This window comes from Anopheles funestus, chromosome X (assembly GCF_943734845.2).
Source record: "Anopheles funestus chromosome X, idAnoFuneDA-416_04, whole genome shotgun sequence".
Lineage (NCBI taxonomy): Eukaryota > Metazoa > Arthropoda > Insecta > Diptera > Culicidae > Anopheles > Anopheles funestus.
In genome coordinates this window covers 1,530,296-1,557,332 of record NC_064597.1, presented here as the reverse complement: position 1 = coordinate 1,557,332, position 27,037 = coordinate 1,530,296, and the positions used below count along the sequence as shown (strand labels likewise).

At 46.1% G+C, this 27,037-nt stretch overlaps 1 protein-coding gene across 21 annotated transcripts; it reads left to right on the top strand.

Moving 5' to 3' along the window:
• The first annotated feature begins 224 nt into the window (after positions 1-224).
• On the top strand, positions 225-27,037 carry LOC125763573 (neurobeachin). 21 transcript variants are annotated; one of them, XM_049426952.1, is made up of 24 exons: positions 225-453; positions 2,739-2,912; positions 4,292-4,523; positions 4,597-4,793; positions 4,885-5,006; positions 5,112-5,358; positions 5,460-5,606; positions 5,675-5,989; positions 6,706-6,846; positions 6,967-7,103; positions 7,180-7,249; positions 7,331-7,474; positions 8,684-9,270; positions 9,381-12,528; positions 12,615-12,786; positions 14,597-15,367; positions 16,189-16,298; positions 17,054-17,302; positions 19,493-22,400; positions 22,477-22,817; positions 22,906-23,002; positions 23,088-23,284; positions 23,368-23,519; positions 23,596-27,037. In XM_049426952.1, exons 2-24 carry the CDS (start codon positions 2,754-2,756, stop codon positions 23,684-23,686), a joined length of 10,734 nt encoding a protein of 3,577 aa, XP_049282909.1. In that variant the 5' UTR covers positions 225-453; positions 2,739-2,753; the 3' UTR covers positions 23,687-27,037. The 21 variants fall into 21 exon arrangements, with proteins under 21 accessions (XP_049282909.1, XP_049282923.1, XP_049282917.1 ...); XM_049426966.1 differs by having other exon boundaries at positions 225-722; XM_049426960.1 differs by having other exon boundaries at positions 225-753.

Sequence of the window (27,037 nt, the reverse complement as noted above, 5' to 3'; positions counted from 1 at the left end):
ACACCTTATGTATATTGTCTTTTAAAAACATTAAAGTAACTAAAACAAATTATTTATTTAAAACGATACTAAATTCAGTTAGAAAATGATTTTCTAACCCTGCTTCTCGCCATGGCACCCAACTCACTTACATATTCTCACTGTATACGTGCACGGGCACTGATCTGTCACTCCCTATTGTTCTCTGCTCACTTTTCTCCTGTACGGTCCTGTACAGGGAACCTGCTCCCGTGGTGAGTTCGGGAGAATCCAAAACTAGTTTGACAGGTGCTGTCAACGGGACGCGATAGCTTTTTTTCATAAATCTCGACCTTTAATTAGGGAAGGTAATAGCGTCAAGTTCGTCGGAAAATTTTACATGTTGGCTAACCCAGTGGCCACAGTTGTGCTCCAGTGGGTCGAACAGAAGGGAAACAGGCCACGGCGGGTCGTCCCCCACATCGGCTAGACCAGGTACGGTTCTGGGTTTGTTGGCTGCCTCCTTACCCGTAGCAACCGTAAGAACGATACAAACCCAAGCAGACCATCAGAAGGTAGAAAGAAGAAGAAGCATTTGAAAAAGTGAAAATCGATCATCTTCCAGCCAGCTTTAGGGCAGTGGTAACCGTCCTACCGTTTGTCTCGTTTGTCCGAACAACATGTGCAGTGTGAAAAACTACAGATAAAAAGGAAAACGCACCTACTGGCTATGCACCGTAAAGCTTGAGCGAACCGGAAACAAGGTGGTGCAATCTTTTCGGTACAACGGAAAGAGTACGTGCAGCGATGGGAAAACCGGGGGAAAGCAGAAGCTGGGAAACGGTTCTCCCGTAGAGCGAGAAGAAAGCCTTCTCAAAACGACAAAACGTCCGACGTTCCGTCAGATGGAAGGGCTGGTATGCCCCGTTCCATCTGGGGCCTTTCGTACCCTTCCTCCCTTAGCCTTCATCTCATTCATCCGGTTACTGAGTGGCCCGTTTTCAGCTTTATCAGACCCTTTATCTTTATGTTCTTTGACGGTGGTTTTCGTTTTTCTCCCACGTAGCTAAAATCGAGTGAAAATCTCTCATACCGGCCGCTAAGAATTGTGCTCCGCTCGACTCTCTGTCTCATTACCCCTTCCCTTGCCTTACCCGCACGCAATCATACGCGCAGCACACAGTTGCAACATATCCGCCCTAATGGGCCTAATGGTTTTTTACATTTTCACTATTTCTTTGCTCCCCTGGCCTCCTTCATACCCTCCTTGCATCAAAAACTGTCATGTGTAGTGCGTGACTAGAAATAAGCAAAAGTGGCGAAAGAGCAAAGAAAAGCGTTCGGAATAATGAATGGAGCGAAATAGAAAGCAAGAGCAAAAAAAACGGATAGATAACTTATATGTGTGTGACATAAGTGTGTTTCGTGTAAGTGTGCGCGTGCGCCTGTGTGTATGTAAGATGTACGTGTGATGTACAAATGTGTGTGTGTGTGCGTATCTATGTGTATTAGCGCACGTGTGCATGAGAAATTTTCTATCTCATCCCTTGCACTGCCCACGGGTCGTTCCATTTGTCCGCTCCTCCCAACGCGCCCTCCCCCACCCCAAAGGATCCGTTTTCAGCATGTCATCCTTTCAGATGCATTAACGCAAACCTGCGCTTCCGGTTTCCAGCAACACAGGGGCGGGATTGGTTGTGGGTGGGACGTGTACCTTTTTTGTGAGCGTAAGATTGCGTACAAGAAAAATGGTCGAGAGTTAAAGAAAATGGGTAAAGGAAGAGCAAACATCATCCAGCACCGTCATCGTCGGGATGGGCTGGTGTGCGCCTGAGCGTTGGTGTGTATCGCGCACAAACATTCACACACATACACACACATTGGCATACGCACATTCTCATCCAACCATCCCGTTCTCATCACAATCAGCCTAACCCCGCATCCCGTTCTGCTCCTGCCGTGTGTACTAGAGTGGTTCTCGAGAAGGCGCCACTGTTTACGAAACAGCCGCCACCGGGCGACAGACCCCCCATCGGGGAAGAGGGCACCTCAGTAGTAGTTCTGGGCCCTTTTATGCTGGAGATGTATGCGAGCATCTTAAGAAAACATCAGCGAACACTAAAGAGCAGCGTTGCTACTGGTCGCCTCAACTACAATCAACTATCAACAACCAACCATTAAACATTCGATAGCATTCAATCCTTTTTGGGGCTGTGGTGACGTAAGGGTTCCCGTGTGACACATACACGTGTGTGTATGAATGCGTGTGATAGCTCCTCCACCCTTCCCACCCGGCGTGTGTACCGTACGGATGATTTTTATCTCAGGGTTGTATGGCAACATGCGGTAGTTTGTACGTGCACGTGTGTCTGTGTGTGTGACTGTGTGCGTGCGAATGTGTTGATGTTGATGCAAAAGTGTGTTTGCTTTATCATTTGTCGTATGTGCGATATATGTTGCACAGACGTATATCTACCTGTCACAAAACGGAAACGACACATTGCAAAACGTCAATATTAAGCCGCAGGTGCACTGCATGCGACAAGAAGGTGACGATAGTGTGGCAAAAATTGTACAACGCAAACAATCGCTATCAAGCGAACAATACAGTAATACACGTACTAAAACATTTATCATTCATTGATCACTCGTGCCAGCATGTCGACGGATTGTTCTCGATGAGCTCTGGAACATTGTTGAATTCCTCTTCTTTCTCTCCGTTTTGCTTTCTCGCTTGCATCGGTTTTTAATGCACTGTACGTTACTCTTTATCATTTTAGAACACGCCACCCACCATGGCGGATCTTACGAGACCGCCCCTGTGTGACATCAAGCGACCCGAGGAAGTGGTGAAAATGTCGATGACGGACAACCTCAAGTTCGCGGTCCTGATCGGGCTGATTGAGGTGGGCCAGGTGTCAAACCGGGAGGTCGTCAACACGGTACTGCATCTGGTAAGGAGCTGCACACGGCTGCACAACAAGCAGCAAGCAAGATTTGGTCTTGTGAAGCCATGCATCAATCGTAGATTCTCAATTAGGACAATAATGTAGCGTCATTCTAAAGACATTGGCAATTTTCTTGTTGCCACCAATATGCTACATGTTTCGCAAGGCAATAGCATCAGACAGAAACAACAACCGATAACAGTGCTAACTAGAAATGTCATTCCAAACACACCTTGCAGAAATCTACACCCGAACATCGGAAGGGTGTAGTTCAGTCACCAATGTTGTTTTGAAGAAAAAAAAAACCAGATTAAATTAGAAACAATTAGAATGGTCTCGATAACGAGACACTTTTTAACATAAACAAGAGAATAAGCGTTTGAAAACGGACCCAATCACGAACGGTAGCTTTACGTTTGGAACAAAACATTTTTGTACTTTAGCTTACTTCAATAAGTTATTTTAATTTGTACAAAATTTGCATATTAGTCTAGTAGAGCGAAGGTTGCAGTTCGAATATCATCTAATTTTTTTTAAATATTCGAATACGTGGTAAAAACGAACCTAGGTACACCATTACACGTCAGATATGCTCTATTAGGTCGTTAACAATTTTTATTAGTTCAGCTGGCGGCATACACGCCAGCGCTGGTTGCTTAATTCCAAAAACCCGCTGCTACAGGTGGTCCACATACTACGGTTGATTACCACATCGCTTTTCTCGATTGCTATGTCTCAAACAAAGCGAAACAAAGTCAAGTATCGCTTGCTGGTAACTCGCTCGCCTTAATATTGCGACACCTTATCGTTCCACTTTGCCTTTTTATCGGTTGTTTGATGGGGCTTCGGGTGACGTTGTTATCACTATTCACCTCTATGAAAGGCGCATACCTTTTGAGACGTGCTATTCATGGGTAAAGAAATTGATTTTCTTTTGTATTTTTTTGTTTATTTGTCGATCACTTTTGATCATCTGTGGTGCGCAAGGACTTATGAAAACAACCACAACAAATGCATGGAAACATTGCAAAGTTTTCCTTTTCCTATATGAGCTACTCGTACCTGTATGCATACAGTTTAAATGAAACTACCGTCCCTACTGATCGTAGGGAAAACATTTGCGCCGGATAAACAGTTAAATGAAATATCGTTGCAAATTGTACACCGGCTGCGATGTTGAGCAACTGTACGTTGGAAACCTTTCTGATAAGCGGCCACAAGCGCTACGCAAACAGGGAGAAACCTGGCGTGGGTTAAGGGGTTTACCATGGCGCGTTGTTACAATGTCTTTGCGGGTGTATCGACCTTCCACCGCCGTCAAGGGGTTGAAAAATTGCAAGTGTAACTCATCAATCGTTTTGTTCTTTCCCGCTTGTCCGGTGCAGCTTGTTGGTGGCGAATTCGACATGGAGCTGAACTTCGTCGTGCAGGATGCACAAAACGTGAAACACATGCTCGAGCTGTTAGATCACTGCCCGGCAAACCTGCAGGCGGAGGTGTGGAGTGTGTTCATAGCGATACTGAAGAAGAGCGTACGGAACCTGCAGGCCTGTACGGAGATCGGACTGATCGAGCATGTGCTGGCACGTTTGCAGCAGGCCGAACCGATCGTAGCGGGTACGTATCGCATGCGAGTGTACCGATTCCGGACCGATGCTAATAAATTACCTGTGCGCTTTATACATTCTAGATCTGTTAATCGAGATGCTCGGTGTGCTCGCTAGCTACAGTATTACGGTGAAGGAGCTAAAGCTACTGTTCGGTGCGATGAAAGCAGTCAACGGCAAATGGCCCCGTCATTCGGCTAAGCTGCTTAATGTGCTAAAACAGATGCCGCACCGTAACGGGCCGGACGTGTTTTTCAGCTTTCCCGGGCGCAAGGGTTCGGTAGGTTAACAAGCGACCTTCGTAGTAGCAAATTAATTTTATTAAAGGCACAATAATTTTAAAATATGCATGTTATGCTTGTTTTACGCAGGCAATCGTGTTGCCACCTTTGGCTAAATGGCCATACGAGAACGGATTTACCTTCAGCACTTGGTTCCGGTTGGATCCGATCAATTCGGTTAACATAGAGCGTGAAAAGCCCTACCTATACTGGTATGTAGATTAAAAATGTGACCATTAACACTTCATTAACACTCACGTTGTTCGTTTTGTTTTTTCTTTTACACCTTCAAAAAAAAAAACAATACACACACACAGTTTTAAAACGTCCAAAGGAGTCGGGTACACGGCACACTTCGTGGGCAACTGCCTGGTACTAACGTCCATGAAGGTGAAGGGCAAGGGTTTCCAGCACTGCGTGAAGTACGAGTTTCAGCCGCGCAAGTGGTACATGATTGCCATTGTATATATCTACAACCGGTGGACGAAGAGTGAGATCAAGTGCCTGGTGAATGGCCAGCTAGCGTCGAGCACGGAAATGGCCTGGCTAGTGTCGACAAATGATGTAAGGCAGTTTGGTTTTTTTCTTTTGGTGATAGCTATACGGGCACACATACCACCGTATCCCTTAACCATATGCTGATTGCAAAACGTTCTGTTCCGCAGCCGTTCGACAAGTGCTACGTTGGGGCTACCCCGGAACTGGACGAGGAGCGTGTGTTTTGCGGGCAGATGGCCGCAATTTATCTCTTCTCGGAGGCACTGACCACGCAGCAAATCTGTGCAATGCATCGACTCGGCCCGGGTTACAAGGTAAGTGGACAGCCGCCGTTAATCAGCATCCAATGGGTGGTCTTATCTTTTTTTGTGTGTGTTTACAGTCCCAGTTCCGCTTCGACAACGAGTGCTATCTGAATCTGCCGGACAACCACAAGCGGGTGAGTGAGGCAAAAGCTATCATTTCGTCGCTTTCTCCAACGCCACTGGCTCCGACCGAGTCAACCATTCATAGAAATCTAGTTAGCGGCAGCACTGCTGCTGCTACCGCTGCTGCCGCCGCTGCTACCGGTGCCGCTGCTGCTGACCACAACCCGTCCTCGTTTTCCTCATCCTCGACCGCGGCTTCGGCCAGTTCCGGTGTTGCGCTTGCTTCCGCTGCCCCGGGCTCCGGTGGCGAACCGTTTGATTTAGTATCCGTAAGCATGCTTTTATTGTTTTTTATGTTCCGTATATGGTTGATTCTGTTTTTCCTCTCTCTCCCCCCTCCCACTTTCTCTCTCTCTCTCTTTCTCTAGTGTTTAGTTTGTAAGTGCAGATGATATAACTGATCGAAATATTAATTTTCCAACCTTTCCATATGGTATATACATTTATTCGATTTTCCTTTCGTGTTGCTGCTTTACCGTTCCGCTTGTCTATTGTGTTGTGTGTATCGATCGAATTGATTTTTTTTGTAATGGTGACCTTTTTGTTTGTTTGTTTTTTTTTTACAATCCCACCCATTAGCAAAGTTGTAGTTGTATGAAAATTTAATTACAATGCTCGCCCTAGCGTCGCTCGTGGAATGCATGAATTTAGTTGCCGTTTTGCCATTCGCCTGCCTGAAACGGGGTTTCAAATTCCTTTTTCCCTTTCCGCCATAAATTGCCCGTGTGCGTGCCACCCCCCTATTTGTTTTGCCTACTATTTTCGGTTCAGTCCTAAGCTTTTCGCTTGAAATAAACCTCCCTTCGAACTTGTTAGCGGTGCCGAAAGCTGAATCGCAAGACAGCGAATATTCGTCTGCGTCCTCCAGTCGACCTTTTTTTTATGTACAACAACGTTTGCAATATTTTAATACTTTTCTGTCTATAACCTTCTCCACATCCCATATTGTGGTACGATAAAAAAAAACGATAAAACCACACAAAAGGTGCTGTACGATGGTAAACTGTCGAGTGCTATCGTCTTCATGTACAACCCGGTCGCAACGGACGGTCAACTGTGTTTACAATCGGCTCCCAAGGGCAATCTATCGTACTTCGTACACACACCGCACTCGCTTATGCTGCAGGTAAGCATTGCGTAATCAACATTTTGCATTCGTTTTTTCCGAAACAACATTCTTGCATGATGTATCCACCTTATGGTTCTTCTATACCTATTATTTGTTTCACTTTGTTTGCTCTTCCAGGACGTAAAGGCTGTCGTTACCCATTCCATCCACTGTACGCTGAATTCGATCGGCGGTATACAGGTGCTGTTTCCACTGTTTTCGCAACTTGACATGCCTTACGAAGGCACCGATGTGCGAAAGGATCCGACACTTTGGTAATAATTAATGTTTTATATTTAACAAGCAAGCTAGCTTACATGTAATTTTCCTTCCTTTGTTTTGTTATTGTAGCGCCAAGCTGCTTGGATTCATCTGTGAGCTTGTCGAAAGCTCACAAACGGTACAGCAGCACATGATACAGGTACGGCAGGGCACACGCTCAAACATCATTCATTACCTGCACACTCATGTATTGCCAATTTCCATCTCCTTTCCGACACAGAATCGAGGATTTCTGGTGATATCGTTCATGCTGCAACGTTCCTCCCGCGATCACCTATCGTTAGACGTGCTGGGATCGTTTCTGAGTCTTACCAAGTATCTGGTGACTTGCCTGTCCGCCAACTCGGATCTCTTGCTCAAACAGGTACGTCTGGCCCGGCTTCCGTTAACGGCACCGGTACCGGGGCTTTCAGCCCACTGGCATCTCAAACACTACGGAACGTCCCGATGACGGGAATATCATCACCACAGGATCAAGGAAGAAGAAGAAGAAAGAAGACACAAACTTCATTTAATGCCAATGCTTGCATTTTGTGCCCCTTCATCGTAGGGTGGAGCATATTGTCCATACAAAAGCATTGCACACAACACACACAATCGTTCTATTGTTTTCTCTCTACGCATTGTGGTAAAAACAAGTGCATGCTGGACTGTGTTTCATATGACCAACTGGACAGGAACATTCCAAATTAATCGTGTATCGAACCAAAACAAAACAAACATCCCATTCACAATTCCAGCAGGAATGGATCGTTTAAATTATGCATGACTTAAAATGATTGTTCTATATAAGCTATATTAATACCAAGCATCCCAACATTATACAGTCGTATTCGGTTTCTTTTCGTATTTTTTTACATATTAATTGAATGTTTTTTGCTTATTTTAAATATTAAAGAAAGCTCGTATATTTACTTTAGAAGCTTCCATATGTTATTCAGCTGATTAAAATGGTTGAGCTTAAAATTTAACCAACCGAACCTGGGATAGAATGTACCCAAATCATACATCATATGCGCAAAGAAAACATAAAATGAAGCAACAAAAAAAGATAAAGGCCTTTTTAAAATGTGGAAAAAATCCTTTTGCGTTTTATGCATGCCTCTACTTGTGTTGGTCGATTATGTGTAACGTTTGTTCTACTTAATTATGTTTTTTTTTGTTTTGTTTTGAATTTTTTCACATGTATTACATCGAATACATGATACATTTTTGTTTGTTGAGTATTTTTATCTATGGTTGTGAAGCAGCATTTATTCGTTTCGTTTCTTGACGGTGAAATGGAGATAATTTTTGTTGTTGCTGTTGTGTTTCATCGTTCGACAAATGCTTTGATGTAGTACCGGCGAATCTATGATATAATATTATGTAGCACAACTGTATGTGTTCCCCATTTGGTGCCTTGGTTGTGATTCGTTCGTCTTGTTAGAGAATGTTTGTACGTCGTTTTGTTATTGTTAATTTTTTTTGTTTTGTATTTTGGGAACGTTGATGTTACCTTAATAAATCTTGCTGCATGCCTAAATTGAATCGGCTTGTGGCAGGGCAGATGAAATTCAAAGTTAAAATGAAGCTCTTCTGTTTCTCTTTCCTCACCTGGCAGCTGCTAGATCACGTGCTGTTCAATCCCTCGCTGTGGATCTACACGCCGGCTACGGTGCAGGCACGCCTGTACGCGTACCTGGCGACGGAGTTTCTTAGCGATACGCAAATCTACAGCAATGTGCGGCGCGTTAGCACGGTCCTGCAGACGGTCCACACGCTCAAGTTCTACTACTGGGTGGTGAATCCGCGGGCGAAGAGCGGCATCACGCCCAAGGGCTTGGATGGGCCGCGACCGGCCCAGAAGGACATACTGGCGATCCGTGCTTACATATTGCTGTTCCTCAAGCAGCTGATCATGATCGGTAACGGTGTGAAGGACGACGAGCTGCAGAGCATCCTTAACTACCTGATGACGATGCACGAGGATGAAAATCTGCACGACGTGCTGCAGATGCTCATTTCGCTCATGTCCGAGCATCCGAGCTCGATGGTGCCGGCGTTCGATGTGAAGCATGGTGTGCGCACGATCTTCAAACTGCTTGCCGCCGAAAGCCAGCTGATACGGCTGCAGGCACTGAAGCTGCTCGGCTTCTTCCTGTCACGCAGCACGCACAAGTATGGATGACAAACGCACAAACGTTACAGATTGGTGTATTAATATGATTTCCTTTGTTTGTTTTGTTTATACTTCTCTCTCCACATCTTCTATTCTCATCCTATCCCAGGCGAAAGTATGATGTCATGTCACCGCACAATCTGTATACGCTGCTTGCCGAACGATTGCTACTGTATGAAGAGTCCGTCTCGCTACCGACCTACAATGTACTGTACGAGATCATGACCGAGCACATCTCGCAGCAGATCCTGTACGCGAAACATCCGGAACCGGAAAGTCACTACCGGTTGGAGAACCCAATGATACTGAAGGTGGTCGCCACACTCATCCGTCAGTCGAAACAGTCCGAGCAGCTGATCGAGGTGAAGAAACTGTTCCTATCCGACATGACACTGCTGTGCAATAACAATCGCGAAAATCGGCGCACCGTACTGCAGATGAGCGTCTGGCAGGAGTGGCTAATCGCGATGGCGTACATACACCCGAAGAACTCGGAGGAACAAAAGCTGTCCGATATGGTGTACTCGCTGTTCCGCATGTTGCTGCATCACGCGATCAAGTACGAATACGGTGGATGGCGGGTATGGGTCGATACGCTCGCAATCGTACATTCGAAGGTGTCGTATGAGGAGTTTAAGCTACAGTTCGCCCAGATGTACGAACACTACGAGAAACATCGGACGGATAACATTACCGATCCGGCACTGCGCCAGCAACGCCCTATCAGCACAATCAGTGGCTGGGAGCATGGTGCGAATGGTAGCAACGGTACCGGTACCGGGAAGGACGGTGAGCTGGATCTCCACGGCAAATGCGTGAAGCAGATTGTACCGGGTACGGCCGTTACCGGCGTTACGGTAACGCCCGGTTGCGTCTGTGAACCGGAAACGGGTGAAACGATGATCGATACGAGTGTGATTGCGAAGCAGCAGGCGATCGGCTTTCAAACCTGTGCACCAGACGCACCGACCGGTAACGGGTACATGCGGGGCGGTGAGGCGGATCTGACGGAGGAAGATGAACCGATCCAGCACGGTGCACCGGACGGTATAGAAGCGGAAGAGGACGAAGATGCCGACGTGGTGGACGAAGAGGAGGAAGAGGAGGAGGACGAAGAGCAGGATGAGGATGAGGGTGATGAGGAAGGTAATTTCGGTGCATCCGGGCAGCATCAGCCGCGTAACGATACCGTCACTATTGCAAGCCAAACCACTGCAACCACCACCGAAAGTGTGGTGAAAACAATAGTCGATGAAATTATCGATAAATCGGCGAACATGTTGGTGGAGCACAGTGAAGCATCGATGCACGATGACGATGACGAGGACGAGGATGATGATGATGTGCGTCATGGTAAGGAGGCACCGGCCGAACCGACATCCTCGCCAGTGATTAAGGATGAAGAGATCGAACTGGCAGTGAACGAAGTGGTCAAGATGAACCAGAACGCGCTGAAGCCGGTGGAAGGTGATGAGGTGGGTTTGGGCGATGGTGGCTCGTCGGTTGACAGTGTGAACAACAACCAGAAACTAGCAGACGACCCATCGACCCGGGGTAGCGTGGAAACCGTCGGCAGTACGTCGGAATCATCCACCGTTAGTAGTTCACCGTCGGTTGCCTGTGTCAGTGATAAAACAAATGATAGACCCGCACCAATGTCGCCGGTACTACAAAGCGAACCGGATGCACAGAAGGTAACCGCTGCTGTCGGTAGCATCGTAGACGAACTGCTCGATCGGTGCTTCCCGGTCGAGGAGAGCGGTGCGGACGGGGCGATACAACGGGATGTTCCTGCCGCGCGTGAACTAGCTGTCGAGATGCAGGAAGTCGTCGAATCGATTATAACCGATGCGGTTGAAAAGGCGGAAAAGGTCGGTACGCCTAGCAAGACGGTGGGCGAAAGTGGAGAAGGTAACGAGCAGGAGGAAGGTGGTGGTATGCATCATCATCACCATCACCATCGTCATCATCCGCATCATCACCATCACCATCACCATCATCATGTGCACGAAGGTGAGGAACATCAGCGAATTTCCGTTGTTTCCGATGCGATGGAAGGTATGGCAATCAAGGACAAGCAGCAGCACCGCAGCGGTAACAGCTTGATTGAGGAGGAGGAAGATGATGTAGATGAGGAAGAGGAAGAAGAGGAGGAAGAGGAAGAGGAAGAAGAGGAGGAAGATGATGGTGATGTTTTGGTAGCGGAAACGGAGGAGCAGTTCGAACCGACCGACGAAGGGGATGAGCGTGCGATCAGCAACGATAACGGTGGTGGTAAGGATGGCAACACTGGCACAGCGGTCAGTGTGAAACAGAGTACCAGTAGTACGGTCGGTTCCGGTTCGAAACGTGCCGTCAGTGTGTCGACCAACACGCAACAGTATCTCGATGCACAGTCGCACCCGAAACAGAGCCAACCGATTCAGCAGCAGCAGCAGCAGCAACAACAATCGACCACCTCACAAGCGCCCGTACAATCGATGAGCTATGAAGGTAGTAGTGGTGGTGCCGGTGGTGGTAGTAAACGCTCCAAGTCTGCCTCGACACGTCCGATGTTTTCGCCCGGTCCAACCCGGCCTCCGTTCCGCATACCGGAGTTTAAATGGTCCTACATTCATCAGCGCCTGCTGTCTGATGTGCTATTTTCGCTCGAAACGGACATCCAGGTGTGGCGCAGTCACTCGACGAAAAGCGTACTGGACTTTGTCAACTCGGCAGAAAATGCCATCTTCGTGGTGAACACCGTACATTTGATCTCGCAGCTCGCCGACAATCTGATCATTGCGTGCGGTGGATTACTGCCACTGTTGGCCAGTGCCACCTCACCCAACTCCGAGCTGGACGTGCTCGAACCGACCCAGGGCATGCCGCTGGACGTAGCCGTTTCCTTCCTGCAGCGGCTTGTCAACATGGCGGATGTGCTGATATTTGCCAGCTCGCTTAACTTTAGTGAACTCGAGGCGGAAAAGAACATGTCGTCCGGTGGCATACTGCGCCAGTGTTTACGGTTGGTGTGTACCTGTGCGGTGCGCAACTGTCTCGAGTGCAAGGAACGGACGCGCGGTCTCTACAACGGTATGTCGCTGAAGGACATCCCGGGCGGCGTCCATCTGCAAGCGCTCATACGCGGCGCACAGTCGACGTCGAAAACGATCATCGAATCACTGTCCGGTCCGATGAGCCCGGTAAAGGATCCGGAGAAGCTGCTGCAGGATATGGACATCAATCGGCTGCGGGCGGTCATTTACCGCGATGTGGTAAGTGGCGACACCCCGGTACCCGATGGCCCGTCCACCCGGGCTGGCTTGTCGATGCGTCAAGTGCGACTAATTATAATCTCAAGAAACGACTCTTTCAGGAGGAAACCAAGCAGGCACAGTTCCTGTCGCTCGCCATCGTTTACTTCATCTCGGTGCTGATGGTGTCGAAGTATCGCGATATACTGGAACCGCCGGTCGAGCTGCAGATACACCGCAACTCGTCACCCGTCATCCATCGTTCAACGCCCACACAGGGTAGGTACAAGGTCCAGCATGGGCAAAAGCAAAATGGGGACTATTTTCGGTTTCGTTGGGTTACTTTTTTTATGATTTCCAGTTTCATTTGGTTTTGTTATTTTTTCTTCTTATACTCAGTGCCATATGTTTCTGTTACCCATATCTTCGTTATTAGGCGGAAAAGTTAAGCGAATAACAAACAACGTTCGCTGCTTCTTATGATATTTATTTAACATGGTACTGCCTACACTTGGAACCGGTTTTTCCAAGCGGCGGGGTCCCTTCAACCTGCAATTTTAAATGAAATATCCACATACATATGTATATGTATGTGAGCCGAGGGGCGGCTCAGTGGTGCATGTGATAAACGGCACCGGTCCACACGGCAGGACCGGGTTCAAATCCCATCCGGACCGTCCCCCGGAGCAAGAACTGACTTTCCGGCTACTTGGTAAAAATAAGTCTAGTAAGCCAGAAATGGCCGGCGTGACCTGTAAAGTCGTTAAAGCCAAGAAGAGAGAGAGATCCACATACAACTATAATATACATAGTTTCAGCAACTCGACTCCCAATTTCCGGGGTTAATAAAAAGAAGAAAACACATCTCCCGAAAAGCTTTATATTTGATTTTTTTATGGTTGTATGTGTCAGACTTCGGGTGAAATTCCGGGTTGGATGGGCCTGCCGCCAGCAAACATCGGTTCCCGGCATAAACAGTACCTAGAACATCACCCTTAAGGATTTCCCGCTTACATTCACACCTAGCTCCCTCTCCGAACTGCGCCATTTGCAGAAGAGTGTGTGTGTGTGTGTGTGTGTGTGAGTGTGCGTTTGCTTGTAAGGAAAGCTTTCTTCATGTTCAACTGGTCAGCTTCTCTGCGCTTTAATGCGGGTTATGTGTGTTTGAAACATGCCTTTGTTGAAGTTGTACAACAAAAGGGTATACTATTCAATTAATTGCATAACTCGCGAATAAAATCCACGTTTGTATAATTTTCATTGTTTCAGTTTTTCTTTATTTAGTGAAACATTGTATCATTTACTGTTTTGTTTGTATAATATTGTAGCCCGTAGGCTTTAAATTGTACAAAAGCTACAGCAAAAAGCTTTTAGAAAGTAAAAGGCAAGCAAAGCTAAACGAAACCATTTTGTTTTTAAACTGCATTGACAGAGTTGAATAGTTTTTTGCGTATTCTTCTTTTACGGACCTGTTGTGCTTTCGTTGTCACAGGACACAACCAACCCAAAATTCCCTTCTCGCATAGTACTGCATCATTCTACCGATATGTGCATATGCCGGCTTCAGCATTAATGTAAACCAGTTTTAGCTTTATCATTTTTTGTGTTACTTTTTAGCGAATAAGCATAATTCTGCTCCATCCGCGCGCTGCTAGCAATCAAAAAACCAAATTTTCTCTAGCTTTTTTTCTACATGCCAACCTAAATCAAGAAAATGTTCTTTCTCCCCCTTGTGTTTTTTCTTTCTGTCTCTTCCCTTTTTCTCTCATGCTGCTTTGATAATAAAATAACAAATAATATGTATATGAACAAAAAAAAACCCGCCCGGGGGGGTGGCTGTGACGTCCATCGTTACCACGAACGATTTTAATTCACCATTGTTCGAATCGTTCATAACCGAACATGCGGTCATATGTACAATGCTACCATGTAACCTTCACGCCACTTACAAATCAAAACCCTTTGCTCGATATAATTGCTATGTACTTATCCACCATTTACCAACGCTTGAACATAACTAATAACTGCTGCTACAAAACACTTAACCAACTGTCACGTGACGCCATGCGCGTACGACCGAACAATCCAGAGTCGAGCAATAGGCCACTGTTTCCGCAATGGTCGCACCACGTCTACCCACAGTTCCTGCCCGGATCGCATCCGAATCATCAACCGACGGTGGTGCACGGCAGCAGCAACACTATCACATCCTCCTCATCGCAAACCATTTCCTCATCGTCCGGTTCGTCGTCTGCCGGCGGGTGTGCCAACTTACTGAACAACAACAACAATAGCAATCTTATCAACAACAACAACAACAACCCGGGCGGCATGAATCACAAAGATGTCGGCGGTGGTAGTTTGGTCATCGGTGGCGCTAGCGTTAACGGTGGTGCACTGCCAATGTACTACGGGCATGTAGCTGCCGGTGCAATTACGAATGCCGCAACCAACACCAACAACACGCTTAACAACAACAACAACCAAAGCTTCGGTGCCGTTCCCGGCAGCTGTATCTTTACCAGCGAAATGCTCAACTGCTACTCACCGGCCGCGGCCGCAGCAGCGGCCGCCTCCGCCGCAGCCATCGCCGGTGGCCATCTGCACCATCAGCATCAACAACCGGCCCAACAACAGCAACAGCAACAGTACGCACAGCAGCACGGGCTGAACAACAACTCACTCACGGCATTGGTGAATGCGGGCGGCGCTGGTACATATGGTGCCGGCGGTGCACCGGTCGGTGGGCTTGCGCCCCAGCAGCACTTGCGAGGTGTCGGACGGGCAACCGGAACCACCGCTACGACCGGGCTTCACAACGGTGTTGTCGGTCATACCGTCGGTGGCAAGCTATCGAAAGGCACGACTCCTGTCGCTCGTACACTAATTGTCTATCTGCATTTTTATTTCGCACAAACACTCACACGCACACAAAGAGGCACGCACGGCCTTTTTCGTTTTTTTGTTTGTTCCAAAACAATAATTTTCATACAAAATCATTCTTGATGAAAATTATTGTGTAAAAGCGATCGATATAACCGGCCCCATGCGGTGAAAAGACGATACAAATTGTCAATAATTTATAAGGTGCAATACTTATTGTACAAACTGCACGCACACTGTAATCTCATGCGCTGTCGCACATACCCACACACACCACCTTCACAAGAGCCTCGGTCCATTACTTTTCGGTTGTCCCCGTTTTAGTTGCCACCGTCATGTCTTGTTTCATTTCCCTGTGTTGCCACCATTCTTTAGCTGCTAAATATGCGTTATTGTTTTGCATCTTTCCTTTAGTTCTCTTTTTCCGTTCGTTCTACTTTCGTTATCATTGTTGCGTGTTTTAATTTCTTTTGCTACTATGGTTTTGAAGTTTTTCTTTCGATATACACATGTCACGTTGTTATCTTGATTTGATTCTCTTTTGGTTTTGTATCTCTACGTGCGTTTTGTATTATGGTTTTGTTGTGTTCTACTTATTTTGTGACCATTTATGAAAACAATTTCCGTATTTTTAAAACTGTTGCGCCGATTTTTATTCCAATTGTACGACCGGCCAGACACTTACAACAACAGAAAAGAAAGAAGGATAAACGATACCTTTAAGACACGATTCTCTCTCTCTCCGGATAGGCATGGGAACAAACTGGCTAATTTAGTTTATTTTTCTCTCCATCTTAGGAACCCAATCGATGCAGGAAGGTGACTACGAAGTGATCGTAGTGGACGAAAACAACTCCTCCGTCATAGCGGACAACGATTCACACTCTAGCGGTCCACTGTCAATAAAGGTAAGGTTTTCAATCGCTCGTACAGCAAACCTCCCGCGCTTGCGGAACGATCCCCGGCGCTATTGATCATCCTGATGCGGCATCACCTAAAGTGATCAGTGTGTATGACCCGCCTAAACACGTGGGGTTTTGGTGCACAATTATGTACCTTACTCGGCTCGTCTTCTTATGGTCTCGCGTTCCTACGTTTTATCACACTAACCACCGAAATTAAACAATATTTTAACCCATGCAGTAGTGAACTGTTTGATCGATTGTTGTAAACGCGCAATCGCTTGATGGTATTTTTTTGTTTTTAAGTTTAACATTACAAATCGTACTATTTGTGGCTAATTGTTTTATATTTTAATTTTGGCTATAACTGGAACTTCTTTTTTCCGTTTTATCGCATTTTGCTAGCGTTGAAGTGCATGATTTATTAATGCGTTTAATGTCAAACAAACCAAACAAAAACGGCTACGTTGCATGCTTCTAGTAACGAAAAATGGATTATTGTTCTCTACTTTAATTATACATTCCCATCTTCTTCCTCGTTCTTTCATAACCGTTCCATATTTCTTTCGTATCCTTTATATATATATTTTTTTTCGTTCTACCTTGCACTCATTCTACAACAATTTCTTCCTGATCCCTGCCAAATACACACAATATATTACCATTATAAAATCCCACCTTCCGTGTTTTTTTCCATAATCCAATTATATACCGTTCCTCTTTGCCCTGTTGAAATAAATGTTGCATCCATCCTCCATAAGGCCGTTACCTCTGCAAGCAACTCGCGACGAACATCGACCGCCAAACAACCGGACCATCCAGTACCGTCGACTGGTGGTACTGCTAGCGTTAGCGATCTTCAGCTCCAGTCCTGCTACCAGCAACCGATGCTATCGTCCGGCCTAACAACAACAACCACGGCCACTGTAACGACGACGGTGACCGCCACCATTGCCGTGAACGAACAGCGTCCGGACGTTGTCCACAGGGTGGCACAGGGCCAACCGAAGGTAAATGGGGACAAATCAGCGACACAGCGAGATGGCACAGCACCAAATCCGGTTTCCGTTGTTTTCATTTGTTTCTGTTCTCCTATCCACGCTTCGATGATCCGATTGCAGCTTGCCTGGATTGCAGCAGGATGCACGGTCTCGAACGTATCCCTTCCCTGCCTTGACTGTGTGTCTATTTTCACGTTTCAGTTAACCTGGTGGTTGCAATGCTTCATTTGTTCACGTTCGCTCGTGTAGTTGATGTAGTTTCTAGCTGCTTCGAATCCCACTTGTAGCCATACACCTTATTCTGTTTTAATCTTCATTTTCATGCTATTCCATGTTATTTAGAGATGTACTAGTTGTGTGTGTGTGCGTTTAATGCATGGTTTAAGGTTCTGTACAAACTAATAGTCATCTTTAATCATGTCACATTTACTGAATAATTCCAAGTTCCTTACCCTGTTTGAGAAAATGTAAAATTTTCCTCATTTTTGAGCAATGTAGCAAAATTTTTAAATGTGATATATTTTGATGGGAATTTGTTGCAATAAGTTTCTTTTCACTTAAATAGTGCTTTAAATTAAAAAAAAAATAAAAAATCAGAAAAAAATTTCAACAAAATTTTTCACTCGAAAATTTCATAAGGCTTACCCCTTACGATTTTTTTGGGAAATTTTGCAAAAAAAATGAAATTGATTTATTTTAATTCCAATGGGTTGCAATGAGTTTCTTTTCACTCTAATAATGCTTGAAATGAAAAAAAGAGTGAAAAATAATAAGAAAAATCAAAAATTAAAAAAAAATGAAAATTTTCCTCATTTTTGCACCAAATTTTGCCTATAACTCGGTCGGTATCCAACGAATCGCCAATCTTTAACCTGTGGTCGACAGATGGCATCAATGGCTACGTTTTCTTCTTGGACGGCCATGCCCTCAGATGTCTGTGCCAGAAGTTATTCGAGGAACCAAGTTCCTTACCCTGTTTGAGAAAATGTAAAATTTTCTTCATTTTTGCACCAACTTATGTCTATAACTCGGTCGGTATCCAACGAATCGCCAATCTTTAACCAGTGGTCGATAGGTGGCACCAATGGCTACATTTTCTTCTTGGACAGCCATGCCCTCACATGTCTGTACCAGAAGTTATTCGGGGAACCAAGTTCCTTACCCTGTTTGAGAAAATGTAAAATTTTCCTCATTTTTGAGCAATGTAGCAAAAAATTTAAATGTGATATATTTTGATGGGAATTTGTTGCAATAAGTTTCTTTTCACTTAAATAGTGCTTTAAATTAAAAAAAGAATAAAAAATCAGAAAAAAATTTCAAAAAAATTTTTCACTCGAAAATTTCATAAGGCTTACCCCTTACGATTTTTTTTTGGGAAATTTTGCAAAAAAAATTAAATTGTTTTATTTTAATGCCAATGGGTTGGAATGAGTTTCTTTTCATTCAAATAATGCTTTAAATAAAAAAAGAGTGAAAAATAATAAAAAAATAAAAAAATTGAAAATTTTATAAGGTCCTAACCCTCCCTTTATGCCGGGTTTTTTTGTGATTCCGAAATGAGTCGTTAAACAAGCTGACTCCTAATAACGACTCATTCACTCTGAGTTGACTCACTAAAAAGAGTTGTAATTCTCATCTCTAATTTGTACAGAGCCTTTCATTAACAAGCTTAATTTGATTAATTAATTCATCTGTACCATATTACTGTTAGTGCTGTGTTTATTATATTTAAGGAAAAACATGAAAAGATCCTTGCGAAGCGCTATTAAGTGAATGCCATTTTTATCGTTTTATGCAAAGATCTGGTTAATTGTGTTTTTGGTAAATGCATGGTTTGTTGTAAGATTTTTCGCTCATTGTTAAACATAAAATTTGGAAACTAATCTAGACGAGTTCATCGATATAATGTGTACTGTTTGGCGATCATGTCGACAAAATCATATTTCATTGCGAAACATCACCTGCAAGTGCGAAAAGTCCAAGCAGCATTTGGATCCTACAAACCCGGGTACGGTTACAGAGATGCTTGTGTACTCATTTGCCCCCAAAATCGCACTCATCTGCAAACGACCTTGGTGGTTCATTTTGGTATTTCAAATACCGAGCGTGTTATAGTGGAACACTAGCTCACGAAGTAAGGTTTACTAATAGATTTCGCGTTGTGTTCTTCTTCCTTTCGTGTTACCTCGATGGATGTAGAGCGTGGACTCTGATGGAGGTTCGCTGAACCTTAACTCGACCGAAAACGACCCACAGGAGGTGGAAACGTCGAGCGAAATCATGCCGGACGACAACAAGCCGACGAACTCGAACGATGAAAGCTGGACGGACGTGAATCTAAATGATGACGTTGCGAGCGAACTGAAACCACCGCGCACAGACGGTACGGTCGGTGTGGCGGGCAACAATGGTGGCGGTGGTACCGGTGGCGATCGTCTCGGTTCCATGGCCAGCACGCTCGGCAGCCGTATGGACGGTGGTGTGGGTGGAGGTGCAAGTGTCGATCTCGGTGGTGGTGGAGCTGGTGGTGCTGGTGGTGTAAAGCTTGAATCTGACATTGCGGTGGTTCGCGTACCGGACGGATACGGTGGACAGGTGGTACCGACCGGTGGTTCGGTACGGGGTCGACCGGAGGATCTGAACCTGAAGGCACCATTCGTAAGCCAGCTGCCGTTGGCGTTACCATCGCGCGAGGCAAGCCTGACGCAGAAGCTGGAAATAGCGCTCGGACCGGTCTGTCCACTGTTGCGCGAAATTATGGTTGACTTTGCACCGTTCCTGTCGAAAACGCTGGTCGGTTCGCACGGTCAGGAGCTGCTGATGGAGGGTAAAGGGCTGACGACGTTCAAGAACAGCCACTCGGTGGTGGAGTTGGTGATGCTGCTCTGCTCGCAGGAGTGGCAGAACAGTCTGCAGAAGCACGCCGGCCTAGCATTTATCGAGCTGATCAACGAAGGTCGGCTACTGTCGCACGCGATGAAGGACCATATCGTGCGTGTAGCGAATGAGGCCGAATTCATACTGAACCGGATGCGGGCGGATGATGTGCTGAAGCATGCCGACTTCGAGTCCCAGTGTGCCCAGACGCTGCTCGAGCGGCGCGAGGAGGAACGGATGTGCGACCATCTGATAACAGCTGCACGACGCCGGGACAACGTCATCGCAAGCCGGCTACTGGAGAAGGTGCGCAACATAATGGGCAATCGGCACGGTGCGTGGGGCGATATGAACGCCAACTATCAGAAGCAGATCTTCTGGAAGCTGGACGCCTGGGAGGACGATGCGAGACGCCGGAAACGTATGGTGCAGAACCCGCGCGGTTCCAGTCACCCGCAGGCAACGCTGAAAGCGTCGCTCGAAAACGGTACCGCCGTGGCCACCGGTTCGACAGCAACGTCTGGTACGGTATCTTCCGGTACGGATGAAGCGGTCGGTGCAGAAACTACGGCACCAGGCGGTGCCCGTCCGGCCGGTGTGGCACGGGAAGAAATCTACTCCCAGATAGCGGTACCACGCTCACAGCAGCCCGACCTGCTAGATGATTCCGAGCTGCTGATAGAGGACCGCGAGCTCGATCTCGACCTGACCGGACCGGTGAACATCAGCACCAAGGCGAAACTGATCGCACCCGGGCTGGTGGCGCCCGGCACCATGTCAATTACCTCCACCGAGATGTACTTCGAGGTGGACGAAGAGAACGGTGAGTTTCAGCAGATCGATCAGGAGGTGCTGAAGTACTGTGATCACCTGCACGGCAAGTGGTACTTCTCCGAGATACGGGCCATCTTTTCCCGGCGCTATCTGCTGCAGAATGTGGCGCTCGAGATCTTTCTCGCTAGTCGCACCTCGATACTGTTCGCCTTCCCGGACCAGCATACGGTGAAGAAGGTAATCAAAGCGTTGCCCCGTGTCGGTGTTGGCATCAAGTATGGCATACCGCAGACGCGCCGTGCATCGATGATGTCTCCCCGTCAGCTGATGCGCAACTCGAACATGACGCAAAAATGGCAGCGGCGCGAAATCTCCAACTTTGAGTATCTAATGTTTCTGAACACGATCGCGGGCCGTACGTACAACGATCTCAACCAGTATCCGGTGTTCCCGTGGGTCATCACTAACTATGAATCGCGCGAGCTCGATCTGAGCCAGCCGTCAAACTATCGCGACCTTTCGAAACCGATCGGTGCGCTGAACCCGAGCCGACGGGAATATTTCGAGGAGCGGTACGAAACGTGGGACACACCCGGTATCCCGCCGTTCCACTACGGTACCCATTACTCTACTGCCGCGTTCGTGCTGAACTGGTTGATTCGCATCGAACCATTCACGACGATGTTTCTCGCACTGCAGGGTGGCAAATTTGATCATCCCGATCGGCTGTTCTCCTCCGTGGCGCTGTCGTGGAAAAACTGTCAGCGCGATACGTCCGACGTGAAGGAGCTAATACCCGAGTGGTACTTCCTGCCGGAGATGTTTTACAACGCGTCCGACTATCGGTTGGGTCAGCGGGATGATGGCAGCACGGTTGGGGATGTCGATCTGCCGCCGTGGGCCAAAACCCCGGAAGAGTTTGTGCGCATCAATCGGATGGCGCTCGAGTCGGAGTTTGTCTCCTGCCAGCTGCACCAGTGGATCGATCTGATCTTCGGCTACAAACAGCGCGGCCCGGAAGCGATGCGTGCGACGAACGTGTTCTACTATCTCACGTACGAGGGTAGCGTCGATCTGGACACGATCGGTGATCCGGTGACGCGCGACGCCATAGAAAACCAGATCCGAAACTTTGGTCAAACGCCGAGCCTGCTGCTGATGGAACCGCATCCACCGAGGTCGTCGGCAATGCATCTGTCGCCGATGATGTTCAACACGATGCCGGATGACGTGTGCATGTCGCTCAAGTTCCATCTGAATTCGCCCATCATACACATTTCGGCCAACACGTACCCACAGCTACCATTGCCATCGGTCGTCACCGTTACCGCGGGCCATCAGTTCGCGGTAAATCGCTGGAACTGTCAGTATACCGCCAGCATCCAAAGCCCGAGCTACGCTGAATCGACACAAAACATGAACGCTAATCTACCGCTAACGATGGATCCACTGTTGTGTAAGTTTTGCTTTCGGGAACATTGTCATCCAACACATCGAAAGCATTATTTCTATCGATCTTTTGCTCTTTGCAGCTCAAATTAATGGACATAACAGCAGCAACCAACAGAATCGGCGCCATCTTGGTGACAACTTCAGCCAGAAGTTGCAGATTAAATCCAACTGTTACGTTACCACGGTTGACAGCCGGTTCCTGATCGCGTGCGGCTTTTGGGACAACAGCTTCCGTGTGTTTTCCACCGAAACGGCAAAGATTGTGCAGATCATCTTCGGACATTTCGGCGTGGTTACGTGTCTGTCACGATCCGAGTGTAACATCACGTCCGATTGCTACATTGCGTCCGGTTCGGCCGACTGCACAATACTGTTGTGGCACTGGAACGCACGCACACAGTCAATCGTTGGCGAGGGTGAGGTAAGATCGGAAGCAGTTTTCAACGTTTCACCTATCTCTGAGTCGGATTCAATCAACACTCCTTGCTCCTTTCTGTTCACATTTATAGATACCAACGCCCCGTGCTACGCTCACAGGACACGAAACGGCGGTCACATCTGTGGTCATCAGTGCCGAGCTGGGGCTGGTTGTTTCCGGCTCGATAAGTAAGTACGATTTGGCTCTCGGATTGTGTTTTCTTGCTTGTTCACCCCACCGTTCTTAACATTCACCTCTTGCCACTTTTTGCAGATGGACCAGTGCTGGTACATACGACGTTCGGTGATCTGTTGCGGTCGCTAGAAGCACCGAAAGATTTTATCTCGCCCGAAAACATAACGCTATCGCGCGAAGGTTTCATCGTGGTGAACTACGACGAGGGTAGCGTTGCTGCGTACACCATCAACGGGAAGCTGCTGCGCTACGAGTCGCACAACGATAACCTACAAGTACTGTTTTTTTGATCGGCAAACAACACCAAATTATTGTACTAACTTATTGTTGTTTTTTTTTCTACATTCCACCAACCCAGTGCATGCTTCTGTCGCGGGATGGCGAATATTTGATGACGGCCGGAAATAAGGGCATCGTGGAAGTGTGGCGAACGTTTAACCTTGCACCGTTGTATGCGTTTCCGGCGTGCAACAGCGGAATACGTTCGCTAGCCCTCACGCACGATCAGAAGTGGGTTTTGTTTTACTCAAGCTCAAGAAACAAACAAACATCAGATGATAATGCATTCTGCTTTGTGTTCACACAGATATTTGCTGGCCGGTCTGGCAACTGGATCCATCATCGTGTTTCACATCGATTTCAACCGCTGGCACCATGAGTACCAGCAGCGTTACTGAAGCAACCGAACCTGCACCGGCACCGTACCGAACGCGCTAGTCAAGCTGGATGTAAACCGGCAACAGCGACGACGACGTGCACCGGTCGCTTGTGCCTAACCGTTGCAATTCCATTTACTGGTACAATAATCCATTCCAGGGCTGTCCCTTTCTCTCTTTCTCTATCTCTCTCACTTGCTGAGCCGTTACGTTATTAGACGTATTGTACCGATTTTAAGTGTGCGCCACAGTACATGCATCGACACTTAGAAATTTGCCAAACTCAATTAATTGCATCCCCTAATCGCGAGATAGTTTTAGCCAACATGTGTGAGACATTGGATAGTGAGGATAGAGTGTAATCGAGACGGACAGTGAACGATACCGTACTTTACTCTTACTTTTTATCACAGACTTAGTACGGCAATCCTCTCCCGCAGAGGAAGCGTATTCCAATTAGAGCGACAGCAAAACAATGCCCCGAAACAGTTCGGATGCTTTACGCAAAACAAAAAAAAAGCAAACGTCTGCCACCCCAGACGGAAAGGGAGAGACACAATTGCGCAGCATAAAAGTATGCAAAACATATTCCAATGTAAAAGTCACCGCTCACCCCCATTCTCCCGATGGTCTCTCCCCTCCCACACACCACCACCATGGTTTTATTGCATTCACTTAGAAGCAACCGGACGCGTCAGTTGTGGATAGTTAATCTGCACTGATATAGCATTTTAAGAAAGGATAAGCAAAACCCCACACTAACATACAACACAGTAACGAAACCGAAAGGAAGTTTAAAGTTTAGGTCAGCCTTTATCGGAGCATGCATTAAACTGTTCGGATCATTGATCATCCGGGTAAAGTAGAGCAAGCCGATCGGCTGTAAGATAAATCGTTTTAAAACAAAATGTTCACAGAAGATGACACAGGTGAACGATGGATAGGTGACTGCAGGTGTAATCTGTCCTAGGTTCAGTAGGCCAGTTGTATTGTGTACATCCACAACGCCTTGATTGTGCAACTGTCGGTACTGTCTGTACCGGCGGACTGTACGTGTATCCGTACTCGGTTTATTTTAGTTTTACTACATAGGTCAGCCTTCAGCCTAACGCACTGATTGTGTTTTAACCTCCCCATCCTATTCGTGGGTCAGTTTTTACGCAATGCATGTTGTGTGTCTGTGTGCGTATGTGTGTACGAATACATCAAGGGACACCATCTCTATCTCTCTCTCTGTGGTTGTATTTTTATCATTCCTTTTCCCCCCCGCACGTTCCAATTACTGTGATGATGTATGTGTGTGTGTGTTTGGGGAATAAATGTTTTGTACAATTTGTTTGATGTACATTTTACGTATAAGCAAACATTCATACACACGAAACGTGTGACATTAGCTTAATATAATCTGACACTATCGGTTTACCGTAAACGAGATACATCGTTACTAAGAACGTACACATACGGCTTGGGAAAGTTCTCTACCCCTCTTGTTTGGCACAACAACCGTCGATGGTCTTGGGTTGGCATGCTGTCTGTGTGACTTGATTTTACCACGGACGCGGGCTCCAGATGAGGTTTCCGCGCAGGGCCGGCTTGTCTGTTAAGTCGTACGTTACCGACTATGCTATAGCACCGGTAAAATGGTGGGAATGGAAAGTAGTAAACAAGAACGCAATAACATAGTTGTAAACATTATCGATTTACTACCTAGACTACACAATACACACAAGCAACCAACACATGAACACCGAAAACCATTTACGCAAGTTCATTGAGTACATGAATGCCAAATTGTAAAGATTTTAATAACAGCCTTTTAAAAAAATCGAATATAAAGCAAACAAACAAAAAAGTATATATATATATATATATATATATTGAGCTAACAGGAAGTTGCTGCAGTGTGCGGGATGTTAATAAGGGGTTTACCTAGTAGATAAACCGAGCAAGTAAAAAAAACAAACAAAAACCGCTGCATTTACATTAAACGGACGCAAGAGTGAGAGCAGTGCAAGAATAGTGAAATAACAAAAAATCGCGCACACACACACGCGCATACAAAAGCATACGACCCAAGGTGGCCTGAGTAGCGCAAAAAGGTGGAAAAATTCCGAATATATGTGTGTATGTGGGTGTGTGTTTGTATGTGCATAATGCACCGGACGCATAATGCATTCCCCCTGGTGCGATGAGAAAAGGGATGTAAACTACACGCACATTGCAAGCGTTATTAGTGGAAAGAGTCAGTAGTACTATAACGGAAATGACAGACGTTAAATCGAAGGGAGAGAAGTAAACGATGGTGTGCAGGAGTTAGAGAGATATGCAACATTCTGAGGTTATCCGTCCGCGAATATTTACATTAGCCATTACATACAAAGGATTAAAAAAAAATGAGTAAAGAAACCAAAGCTGAAACGTAAAAAAAATATTAATATGATGAAAACAAAACCCCCAACAGAACCCCATTTTGGCCGTAATGCGCGTTTGCAATACAATTAACAATTCCGGAGCTCAGCGCGTGCGCAGAACCGTTCTTTCAAACTGTTCGCCATGTTTTTTGGTTTTTGATTAGTGTTTCTAAATAGTGCGCACTTTTTGTTTGGTTTTGATCGGTAGTGTAAACAACGTTGAAAAACAAACAAAGCAAAATACGCGTACGTTTGACTAAGCAAAACAACAAAAAACAAAACATACCGAATCGCTACTAAACGTAAAACGAGTCGTAGAAATGAAAAGGATAGCGGTAATGAGCGAAAAAGGATAGAAGAGAAAAAAAAATGCAACTAACGCAAAACCTTATTTCACGTGCCAAAATAATATTAAATAGAACAATATTAAACAATACAAGTGAAAGTTTTGAAGCGTGTGCGATGCGATACATCAAAAAACGAAATCAGCAGCTATGAATTAGAGGAAGAAGAATAACACACACACATAAATAAGTAAAACCGAAGCAAAACACACAAAGTAAAAGTGGAAACATGGAAGCAGAAACAAATAACAGACTCAACGGCAAAGCAAACATTAAATGAAAGACACACAAAAAACAAAAATCCTGCCTAAATGTGCTCGTGTAGTGTTTAAACAACAACAAAAAAAAAGTACTTAATGGAAAAAGCAAAACAAAAACAAAAAAAAACATAAGTTTGATAACGCTTAAAACAGCAACATTAATTAAACGTCTTAAGCTACGACGGGATATAAAGAAATCGAACCAGAACGATAGGAGCTGACAAGATTAGAGAGAAAGGGGTGAAAAATAGAGGGAAGTGAGGAAAATGTAAAAGCGCGAATGGCTTGTACCAAAAAGCAAAACAAAAAAAAACATACAGGCTAGCATTTGATACCGAGGAACTTATGTGCATCCCA